General features: G+C 38.9%; 1 protein-coding gene across 1 annotated transcript; it reads right to left on the reverse strand.

Annotated features, from left to right (window-relative positions):
- Positions 1–506: 506 nt before the first annotated feature.
- Positions 507–7,037, reverse strand: LOC142182174 (uncharacterized). The gene is made up of 2 exons (XM_075256192.1): positions 6,819–7,037; positions 507–818 (listed from the first exon to the last, which is right to left on the reverse strand). Exons 1-2 carry the CDS (start codon positions 7,035–7,037, stop codon positions 507–509), a joined length of 531 nt encoding a protein of 176 aa, XP_075112293.1.
- Positions 7,038–12,676: the final 5,639 nt, after the last annotated feature.

Consider the following 12,676-nt stretch of genomic DNA (forward strand, 5'->3'; position numbering starts at 1 on the left):
ATAACCCGTTTTCGTTTCTATCAGAATAATTGTAACCCTAGGCCAGGAATTTTAGGTTACTCCGTGTGCCTTACAGGTCGTGACTCATCATTTAGTATGAGCTAGCTTTTTGCCTATCATCTAAAATCGTTAGTAAAATTAATAATTCAAAAATGAAATTTAAAATGGTTATACCTGACTGTGGGTTTTCCTTATAAATAGTATCTCTTCAAATGAACAACATTCCAATGTGAAGGCAGTATCTTGCCATCCATTGTTTCCAGTTCATATGCTCCCTTTCCTGCAACATCACTAATTTTGTTGGGTCTTTCCCATGTTGGACTTAGTTTCCCTGAGTTAGTTACCTTTGTAGATTGAAAGACCTTTTTAAGCACGAAGTCCCCAATTTTGAAGAATCTGAGGCGTGCTTTTCGATTGTAATATCGTTCAATGACTTGCTTTTGTGCTGCCATCCTTATTAATGCAGCTTCTCTTCTTCCCTCGAGTAAATCAAGATTGACCCGCATCTATTCGCTATTAGACTCCTCTGTTGCCTGCATGAACCGTGTGCTCGGCTCTCCTATCTCAACTGGAATCAAGGCTTCGGCTCCGTAAACCAACGAGGATGGTGTTTCGCCCGTACTTGTTTTAGCAGTTATTCGATATGCCCATAAAACCCCAGGTAAAACTTCAGGCAAGTTACCTTTTGCTTCTTGTAAACGCTTCTTCAAATTGTTAATGATAATCTTGTTTGTTGACTCTGCCTGCCCATTACCCACTGGATGGTATGGTGTTGACGTATTCCTTTTAATTTGCCAGCTTTGAAAAAATTCCGTGATCTGAGCTCCAATAAATTGAGGGTCATTATCACATACGATCTCCTTTGGTACGCCGAATCGACTTATGATATTTCGCCAAATAAAATCTCTAACTTCCTTTTCTCGCACCTGTTTGAATGCGCCTGCCTCTACCCATTTAGTAAAATAATTAGTGAGAACAAGCAAAAAATTTACATGTCCTTTTGCTTGTGGTAATGGACCCACGATATCCATTCCCCATTTCATAAATGGCCATGGTGCAATGACCGGATGTAATAATTCCGCAGGTCTATGCATATTGTTATTGTACCTTTGGCATTTATCACATTTGGCCACGAAACTTTCTGCCTCTTCTTCCATTTTAGGCCAGTAATAACCTGCCCTAATCAAGGTTCTTATCAGTGATCTACCACCTGCGTGATTCCCGCAATGACCCTCGTGTACTTCTCTCATTACATACTCTGTTTGCGAAGGTCCAAGACATCTTGCTAATGGACCACCGAACATTTTACGATATAAATTGCCTTGTTTTAAGCAGTACCAAGCAGCTTTTCTTCGAAGCGCACAAGATTTTTTCTTGTCATCAGGAACGGTTCCATACTGTAAAATAGCAACAATTTTGTTCCTCCAATCCCAAGTTAAATTATTAAAATTTACCTCGTTAACATCAGGATCAAGAACTGAATGAAATAAATGTATCACTAAGGCATTTGCATCGTTTGCCACGTTGGCCGCAGATGCGAGATTAGCTAGGGCGTCTGCTTCAAGATTTTCGTCCCTGGGTATTTGTCTAATTTTCCAATCTTGAAATTGTCTTATCAACTCACGTACCTTTTCTAAATACTGCTGCATCCTTGCTTCCCTGGCTGTATAAGTCCCCAGCATTTGATTAACTACGAGTTGTGAATCACTATTGATTATAATCTGATTTATGCCAAGTTCTCGTGCCAGTTCTAAACCTACAATCATAGCCTAATATTCTGCCTCATTGTTAGTTATGGAATGACATTTAATAGCTTGCCGAATGGTTTCACCCATAGGTGGTACCAATACTATCCCCAAACCTGCTCCTCTCACGTTAGATGAGCCATCAGTGAATAAAGTCCAAGTTCCTGGGTTGGATCCATTGAACACCAGTAATTCTCTTTATGCTTCTAACTGTATTCCCTGACTAAAATCAGCCACGAAATCAGCTAATACTTGTGATTTTATAGCAGTTCTAGGTTGGTATGCAATTTCGTATTCACTTAACTCTATTACCCACTTAGCTAACCTACCTGATAACTCATGCTTATGTAGTATGTTACGTAAAGGGTAGGTAGTTACCACAACGATAGGATGACATTGAAAGTAAGGTCTTAACTTCCTAGATGCCATAATTAACACAAGTGCAAGTTTTTCTAACTGAGGATACCTCGTTTCTGCATCTAACAAAGATTTACTTACGTAATAGATAGGTAATTGTTTACCTTGCTCTTCTCGGACAAGAACAGCACTTACCGCCACCTCCGAAACAGCAAGGTATAGGGGTAGCTTTTCCCCAGCCTTTGGTTTTGCCAACAGAGGCGGATTTGATAAGTACGTTTTCAAATTCCTAAGTGCTTGTTGACATTCCTCATTCCATTCAAAATGATCCTGCTTTTTAAGAGCTGAGAAGAATTTAAAACACTTCTCTGATGATTTAGAGATGAATCTTCCCAAGGCCGCAATTCTCCCTGTTAATCTTTGAACTTCTTTCTTGTTTGAAAGTATGTCAGGAATTTCTTCAATGGCTTTAATCTGTGCAGGATTTACTTCAACTCCACGGTTAGAAACAAGAAAACCCAAAAACTTGCCTGATGCAATGCCAAATGCACATTTTTCGGGATTTAACTTCATATTATATTTATGCAGAATTGAAAATGTGTCAGACAAGTGTGATATGTGATTTTTTGAGTGCTGAGTTTTAACAAGCATATCATCTATATATACCTCCATTGTCTTTCCTAAATATTCCTGAAACATTTTGGTAACTAACCTCTGGTACGTTGCACCTGCATTCTTTAGACCAGAGGGCATTACTTTATAACAATAAGTCCCCCTGTCTGTTATGAATGAAGTTTTTTCTTCATCTGCCAGATCCATTTTAATCTGATTATATCCTGAATATGCATATAAAAAACTTAACAATTCATGACCTGCAGTTGCATCAATCAATTGATCTATGTGTGGTAGTGGGAAAGAATCTTTAGGGCAGGCTTTATTAAGATCTGTATAATCTACACAAACCCGCCACTTACCATTTTTCTTTGGAACCACAACAGTATTAGCTAACCAGTTAGGATACTTTACCTCTCGAATGGAACCGATTTTTAGCAATTTTTGGACTTCTTCTTGAATCACCTGATTCTTGAAAGTTCCATGCTTTCTTTTCTTTTGCTTCACAGGAGGATATGACGAATCTTTATTTAGTTTATGAGTCATCACCTCCGGTGGTATTCATGTCATGTCGGAGTGGGACCAAGCAAAGCAGTCCATGTTAGTTTTCAAAAATTCGATTAACTTACCTTTCATTCCTTGGTCAAGATTAGCCCCGACATAGATTTTTTTATCAGGCCACTGAGCAAACAACACGACAGGTTCTAATTCCTCTATTGTTGTTTTGATGTCTTCATTCTCTTCTGGTTCTTGAACGGTATCAGGTCTTGAATCTACATTTGTTCGCACTTGTTCACTTGAGGTCTGTGTTGTGGTGTCCTCAACTGCCTTCTGTGATTGCTATTTGCCTTCACTTCTCGTGCTTGTATCTGCAACAGAATTAATAGCCCTGGATGTATGTTGCTCCGCGAATTTGACAAATTCCCCATGGCGATGGGAATTTGATAACTTGATGCAAGGTTGAAGGAACAACATCCATTTCATGGATCCATGGTCTCCCCAGAATCATGTTGTAAGCCATCTCCATGTCTACTACCTGGAACTTTGTATCTTTGACGACCCCTTCAGCAAAAGTGGTGAGTGTTACTTCTCCTTTTGTGACGACACTGGAATTATCGAATCCAGATAGAGTATGCGCCTTTGGTATTACTCCATCTTCAGCTTGCATCTCATGTAGCACTCTTAGCAAAATAATGTTCACAGAACTACCTGGATCAATCAAAACTCATTTTACATTAGTATCATGCACAATTAAAGATATTACCAGTGCATCGTTATGAGGGATTAATACGCCATCTGTATCTGCATCATTGAATGTAATATTGCCTTCTTCTAGAACATGTTGCACCCGTTTCCCTTGGGTAATAGTTATTTTGGAAGTTTTGTTAGCCGCGGTATATGACACACCATTAATGTCTTCACCCCCACTTATAACGTTAACAGTTCTTTTGGGAGAAGGTGGCTTTGGAGGCTCCTGCCTATTCTTCATGTAAGCTTGCTTGCCTTTCTCACTGAACAACTCTGTAAGATATCCTTGTTTTAATAAATGATCAACTTCACTTTGTAAAAATCTGCAATCTGTTGTTTTATGCCCGTGATCATTATGGAACTCGCACCAATGGTCAGGGTTGCGCCTGTTTGTATTCGATCTCATTTCCTTTGGCCATCGAACCTTATCTCCCATGCTTTTTAAAATAGCTACGAGCTCGGAGGTGCTGACGTTGAAGTTGTAACCTCCGAATCTCGATTTTAAATTTCTATCATCATCCCGTGACTCATAGTTGTTTCGCTCATTCCTAAATCTTGATGAAGAACCTGATTCTTTGTTTCTTGATCTGTGATCGTGCCTTTGATTATCCTTTTTTGACCGTGAGTCTTTCCCCGCAGGTCCCATATAAGGCTCGTACCTATTTTTACCGGATCTTTTTTCGTTCTCTGCATGCCTTGAACGTGTACTTTCTTCTTTTTGAGATCGGGGAATAGTATCTTCCTCAATCCTCAACTTCGTGCTATACCTGTTATAAACATCGTTCCATGTTGTAGCTGGGAATTCTCGAAGGCTTTCCTTTAGATTACTCGTAACTTCGTTTATGAATATTTTAAAAGAAATTCTTTTCTTTTTCTTTCTTATAAAAAAAATACTTCACTTTATACTTTGGGAGTTCCAACTATCCCGACTTAATTCTGTCTCAGTCACCATGTGATTGGCACGGGTTCGATCCCAACCTGATCAAATAGGCCCAATCCACGAGGTGTCACTCGTTTCATGGTTCTCAACGCTCATGTATAATACCTTAGCGTAGTTAAGTAAATTCTCAACAGCGAGGCACTCGGCTCGTGTGCTCCCTACTTTGGCACAAGTAGTTTCAGGAAGTCAACGCCTTGGTCAGGACCCCAGGCCTGGATGATGACCCCTTCTCAGAATAAAGAATACTCCCAAAAAATATTTCTTTCTACAACTTCTTCTTGTGACTTTTTAAGTCTAAATCTTTTATACATACTCATCCTAGTATCTTTAAGTGTAAGGCAAGGCATAAGAATGAAATAAACATTCAAAAGTATTTATAAAGATTCTTGATCCTTCATGAATTTTCAACATGAAAATGGCATATAAGAATAATACAAAAATCTGAAATTTATGCACATATATCAAATAATCATCTAAACATTAGATAGAAAATAATTCTAAGCTAATAGATACTTACTACTCCAATTAAGTATATATTAACTCTTTTATGCAATTCATTAAACACCTTGTATGCGTGCTTTTGTGAGTTAAACCACTTTAGTAAATGGTTATATCAACTCACCTCAAAACTTCTTGAGCCAATACGTAGGCTACAGTCCAATTAACACTAGCCAAACAATCGATTCTACAACAACCTGTGCATTTTAAATAATTTTAGAGTTTTACACCTAAACATGGAATTTATTATTGATATAGAGAAAGATGGGAATTAATTATTCAATTCTTACCAATTACTACTGTAGGGTAATTGACAATAGGGAATTTTATATACTTGTATTCAAAAATTAGTGATTTGTAAATAACCCTAGATTTTTCGTTGCCTGGCTCTCCGTTTCGTGAGTGAACAGAACACGCTTTTGCCTTTTGCCCTTTTTTACGTGAATGACAGAACCAAGTTTCTGTTATTTTCCTAAGGCTTAAAGCCTTTTCTTCCCAACAGTCCATTTTATGGGCTTTAGGTCCTTTTTTCCCTTTTTTTTTAATTTTTTTTTGTTTTGACTTAACTAGTATTTAATGATACTCACTTTTAATAATTAACAATATTAAAATTATTAATATTTCTCTAATTGTATATCCAATTATTTAAGTGTGTGTATATACATACCTATAATTAGTGTGTCTCGAAACTTTTATAAATTTGAGGAGTGTTACAATCTTCCCTCCTTAAAAACATTCGTCCTCAAATGTTGCTAGGGCCTTATTCTTAAGCTAGCAATCATTCCTTAGGTCCTTGAACCTCTTAGGTTTTCTTAGAACTACTCACTCTTCCAAGGGACTCAAAACTTTGGCTAACTCCCTAAATGTTAAAAAAAATTAGCAGAGTTTCTCTTGTAAATTGGACTATCCAAAAAAAATATCTCTGTCATAAATACCACAACTACACTAACAACAATCAAATATACCATAACAAGCTATTCATAGGCACTATACATAGCTCATAAACTAGTTACACACACTCTGGCAAGGAGGTACCATAATAACCAACCAAATTCTAAAACACAACACTTTACGAAAGTAAATAACTTTAATGAATTAAATATACTCTAGCATGACACTAAATTATTAAATAACTAAAGATACTCTGACAAAAACTAAATTACTTCAGCAGCTAAGTATAATCTAGCAAGGACATAAATACATGCTAACTTGTATTTAATAAATAAAATATAAATGTTAAACCAAACTTAGGTTCACATACCTTTTTCCATAAATAAATATGGATATTTCTCTCTCATATCTTCCTCGACCTCTCACGTAGCCTCTTTTGAATCATGATTACTCTACAAAACTTTTACCGATGCTAAATCTTTTGTTCTCAACTTTTTTACTTGCCTAGCGAGAATTTCTACAGGTACCTCTTCATAAGTTAAGCGTTCTTTAATTTTTATGGTATCGGTAGCTATTATATGCGACTCATGAATGTACTTTCTAAGCATAGACACATGAATGACAGGACGAACAGAGGACAACTCAACGGGCAACGCTAGCTCATAAGCCACGTTTCCCTTCTTTTCTATAATCTCATAAGGTCCAATAAATCTAGGACTAAGTTTCCCCTTCTTACCAAACCTCATAACTCCTTTCATTGGTGAAGCTTTCAAAATCACCTTGTCACCAACCATGAACTCTATGTCACGATGCCTCTTGTCAGAATAGGACTTTTAACGACTCTAAGCCGCTTTCAGTCTTTCTCTGATTAGCTGAAATTTCTCTAAGGTCTCACAAACAAACTCTGGACCAATAAATGGAACCTCTGCTGGTTCAAACCAACCCACTGGAGACCTACATCTTCGCCCATACAGCGCTTCATAAGTAACCATACCAATGCTGGACTGATAGCGGTTATTGTAAGCAAATTCTATAAGTGGCAAGTGATCATCCCAATTACCTCCAAAATCTATAACATATGCCCGCAACATATCTTCGAGAGTCTGAATGGTCCTTTCTGCCTGACCATCGGTTTGTGGATGGAAACCGGTGCTCAAATTGACCTTAGTACCTAATTTTTTCTGAAATGCCTGTCAAAAATGCGTTGTGAACTAAGGACCTCTGTCAAATATGATTGAAATTGGAGTACCATGCAATCGTACTATTTCTTTGATGTACAACTGCGCATACTGCTTTGTGGAATCTCTCATCTTTACTGGTAGAAAATGCGCGAACTTTATTAGTCGGTCTACAATAACCCAAATTGAATCATGCTTATGGTATGTGCGAGGTATGCCTACTACGAAATCCATATTAATCATCTTCCATTTCTACTATGGTATTTCTATATCTTGAGCTAGGCCACCAGGCCTCTGATGCTCGGCTTTGACTTGCTGGTAATTCAATCATTTAGCCATATGTTCTGCTACTTGCTGCTTCATTCCTTTCCACTAATACAACTCTTTCAAGTCCAGATACATTTTGGTAGAAACTGGGTGGATAGAGTACCTCGAACTGTGAGCTTCTTCCATTATGGCTTTCCTAAGACCATCTACATCAGACACATATAACTGATCATTCAACTTCAAAACTCCGTCACTTCCTAGAGTAAAAGCAGTGATTTCTTTGTTTCTAACTCCTTCTTTTAACTTTACTGAGTATGGATCTTCGTCTTGCTTAGCCTTAACATGCGCAACAAGGGAGGATTGCGCTAAGGCATAAACAGTTATACCTCCTTCTTCGGTCTCATCTAATCTAATTCCATCATTTGGCAGTTTTTGAATTTCTTGACCCAAAGATCGCCTTTGTACTGCAAGATGGGACAAGACACCCATTGATTTCCTACTAAGTGTATCTGCTACCACATTAGCTTTGCCCGGGTGATAAAGGATACTGGTGTCATAATCTTTCAATAGCTCGAGCGACCTTCTCTGTCTCAAATTTAATTCTTTTTGCTTGAAAATGTACTGGAGGCTTTTGTGATCTGTAAACACTTTAGAATGCTCGCCATAAAGGTAGTGTTGTCATATCTTTAATGCAAACACCACTGTTGCAAGCTCCAAGTCGTGTGTGGGATAGTTCTTTTCATGATTCTTTAACTGCATGGAAGCATAAGCAATAACTTTTCTATTTTTCATAAGAACACAACCAAGACCAACTCTAGAGGCATCACAATACACTGTGAAACTACCCGAACCTGTTGGCAAGGTTAACACAGGTGCGGTGGTTAACCTCTTCTTTAACTCTTGAAAACTCTTCTCACAAGCGTCTGACCACTGGAACTTAACTGCTTTATGAGTCAACTTAGTTAATGGAGTTGCAAGTGAGGAAAGCCCCTCTACAAACCTTCTATAGTAGCCAGCTAACCCCAAGAAACTCTTGATTTCGGTTGGCATTGTCGGCGTACGCCAGTTCTTGACTGTTTCTGTCTTTTGAGGGTCTATTTTTATGCCTTCACTAGATACCACGTGGCCTAAGAATGCCACTGACTGCAACCAGAACTCACATTTTGAAAATTTGGCATAAAGCTTATTCTCCTTCAAGGTCTGCAAGGCTATTCTGAGGTGTTTTGCATGATCTTCCTTGCTCTTGCTCTTAGAGTATACCAAAATATCGTCTATAAACATGATAATAAAGGTATTAAGGAATGGCTTGAAAACTATATTCATGAGGTCCATGAATGCAGTTGGAGCATTTGTCAACCCGAAGGACATCACTAGAAATTCATAGTGCTCGTGGCGAGTTCTAAAGGCTGTTTTAGATATATCTCTTCTCTGATTCTCAACTGATGGTACCTCGACCTCAATTATATTTTTGAAAAGTACTTTTCACCCTGAAGTTGATCAAATAAATCATCAATTCTTGGCAGTGGGTACTTGTTCTTAATGGTAACTTTATTCAACTGCCGATAGTCGATGCACATTCTGAGAGAGTCATCTTTCTTCTTGACAAACAAAACCGGGGCACCCCATGGTGAAACACTCGACCAGATGAAGCCCTTATTAAGAAGGTCTTTCAACTGTTCTCTCAACTCATTAAGTTCTATTGGAGCCATCCTATAATGAGGTATAGATATGGTCTGAGTGCCTGGCATGAGATCAATGCCAAAGTCTATGATTCTTTCAGGAGGAAGTCTGGGAAGGTTATCTGGGAAAACTTCTAGAAATTATCTAACACCTGGCACTGACTGAAGAGCTGGTGGTTCTGATTCTAGATTAATGATGTAAGCCAAATAGGCGAGATACCCCTTACCGATCATTCGTTGTGCCTTAAAGTCAGAAATAAACTTACCTACAAGTGAAGTGGAACTACCCTTCCACTCTAAGACTTCTTCATTTGGAAATTGCAACCTGACTATCTTGGCATGACAATCTAACATGGCATAGCAGGAAGACAACCAATCCATACCCATGATCACATCAAAATCCACCATTTCTAATTCTATGAGATCGTCCTTGGTGTTGCGACCTTGGACTAAAACTATAAAACCTTTATAGACTCTTGTGACTTTCACTGACTTGCCAATTGGAGTAGATACTAGGTATGGCTCACTAAGTTGTTCTGGTTCTTGCCCGAGGTTAATTGCAAAGTATGGAGTCACATATGAAAATGTTGAACCTGTATCCATTATGGCATAAGCATTATGTGAGAAGACTAGAAGTATACCTGTAATAACTTTTGCAGAAGCCTATGCACTCTGACGATCAAGTGTAGCAAACAAACGGGGTTGTTCCCCTCCCTGAATAACTCGATCTGCACCTCTGCCTGCTCCATACCCGGTCTGATTATGAGAACCATGAGCCTGAGGTGGTGCAACTGCAGTAGCTGAGGAACTAGAAGGACGAGTTGATCCACCACTGAAATTACGTCGCAACTTTGGGCAGTTGGCCATTATATGACCAATGTCTCCACAATGATAGCAACCATGCAACCCGAGCTTGCACTGACCTGAATGTTGCCGCTTACATGTTGTTGGTGTGAATGTTGCTCAGCATGACTCTGGCTATGTGAGGATGATGTCCTAAAATTCTAATTCTGGCGAGACTGATTTTCATAACTCTGAGTACGTCTGAAAGAAGACCCACCACCTGACTGATGACTGGACTGAGCTGGTGCTAATGGCTCCTTATTAGAGGAATCCCTTCCACCTCCGCTGGATGTACCATTAAACCCGCCCGCTGTCTGGGTTTTCTTGTTATGCTCTTTTTCTTCTCTCCTTTATTATCTATCTTTTTCTAAGTGCTTGGCGAATCCCACAACAAAGGAGAAAATTGTCACTCCTACCGCTGCAGCTGATGTCGTATTCTTAATGTGGTAAGTCAAATCGCCAACAAACCTGCGAATCTTTGCTTTTTCTGTCTGAACCATGTGAGGAGCGTGCTTAGCCAACCTTATGAATTCCATCTAGTATTCTTGTGTACTTTTATTTCCTTGCTTGAGCTGTTCGAACTATGTAGCCTTAGCTTCCCTATCCTCTTCCAAGATAAAGTTAACCATGAAGTCCTCTTCAAATTCTTCCCACGTAGGCAGACCATCATCTTCATCTCTTTCCTTTTCCCATATCTCAAACCAAGTGCCGGCCACATCTTTAAGCTGGTAAGCAGCCATCTCCACAGCTTCATCACCAAATGATTTCATCGCTCGGAGGGCTTTCTTCACACCCTCCAACCACAACATTGGATCTTCATTAACTATAGAACCATGGAACACTAGACGACTCAACGTCAAAAATTCATTCACTCTTGAGGACTCAAAATTGTTCTGTCTATTTGATTGAGGTGAAATCTTATCTCTTTTGTCGTTCTGGTTGGCCATGAAGGCTTTAAACATCTCCATAGCGCGGTTGACTGCATTAAACATTTGACCCCCTGGAGATATAGTTGTTTGAGTCGGAGCTGCTGTTGGGGGCGGAACTGGATCTTGAGGTACTGGATCATCATACTCCACCCCTTCTTCATGTTCAACCCGGGGTACTTGAACACCCTTTATGGATTTACCCTTCCTTTTCTGAGTTGGAGCCTTTTTAGTTCTGCCTTGAGCCACAATAGTAGCAAAAGTTTCTTGAGCAGCATCCTGAGTGTCTGTGTCAGAGTTACGAGTACGAGCCACTTCTGCGAGTTTTGGAGAAACGAATACATTATATAATTTCTTAGTGGTAGGATCTACTACACGATCTAAAGTATGAGAAAAATGAAACTTTTCCTAAATGCTTGTAGCCTTCTGTTTATAAGTATGACGCGCTCCATACCCATAAACAAGATTCTACTAACACGACTTCATAGACCCCTAGGACTCCATAAACCTGGCTCTGATACCAAGTTTGTCAGGACCCATTTTTCTGAACAAGCCAGGATCGGCACCCAATCACTAAACATGATCGAGCGAAGCATCTACGCTTATCAAATCTATTATACTTCAAACTTTATATGTCACATGACACTACTGTAACTAAATACTTTTAAATAATTTATATATCTAAAATAAGTCAACTTCAAAACTTTATTCATAGTAGCCAATAAAATATTGCTAAATTATTATCGAAAACGTCTGAATCTTAACCCACTGACTATGTCTATGAAGCATCTACTGATAAACTGACGCACTGCTCAAGACATGAGATTTTCTGGCCAGTTCTCTGAGTAAACAAAGAAATAGCTAAATAAAAATGGCTCTAAGAAATACTCCACCAACAAAAGCGGAGCTCACCAATAGCATTGGAAGAGAAGGAAGTCTTAACTCGTAGCATGCTCGCCTGCAAAACCGGTTCCTACGTTGTACCACAGACCAACATAGGTTCCCAAAAGAGAACGTCAGTACCATCCATTGTACTCGGTGAGTCTCAACGACAGAGGACGAATCTTTAATAACATATACATTACGAGCAAAGATTCTAAATGCATGTAAAACATAAAGCTTATAAGAACAATTCTAATATAATTGCATAATAACAGTTTATGAATATTCTAAAAGAAATTCTTTTCTTTTTCTTTCTTATAAAAAAAATCACTTTATACTTTGGGAGTTCCAACTATCCCGACTTAATTTTGTCTCAGTCATCGTATGATCGGCACGGGTTTGATCCCAACCTGATCGAATAGGCCCAATCCACGAGGTACCACTCGCTTCATGGTTCTTAGCGCTCATGTATCATACCTTAGCGTGGCTAAGTAAATTCTCAGCAACGAGACCATCGGCTCATGTGCTCCCTACTTTGGTACAAGTAGTTTCAGGAAGTCAACGCCTTGGTCAGGACCCTAGGCCTCGACGATGACCCCTTCTCAGAAAA

The sequence above is a fragment of the Nicotiana tabacum genome, chromosome 6 (assembly GCF_000715075.1).
Source record: "Nicotiana tabacum cultivar K326 chromosome 6, ASM71507v2, whole genome shotgun sequence".
In the NCBI taxonomy this organism is placed as follows: domain Eukaryota; kingdom Viridiplantae; phylum Streptophyta; class Magnoliopsida; order Solanales; family Solanaceae; genus Nicotiana; species Nicotiana tabacum.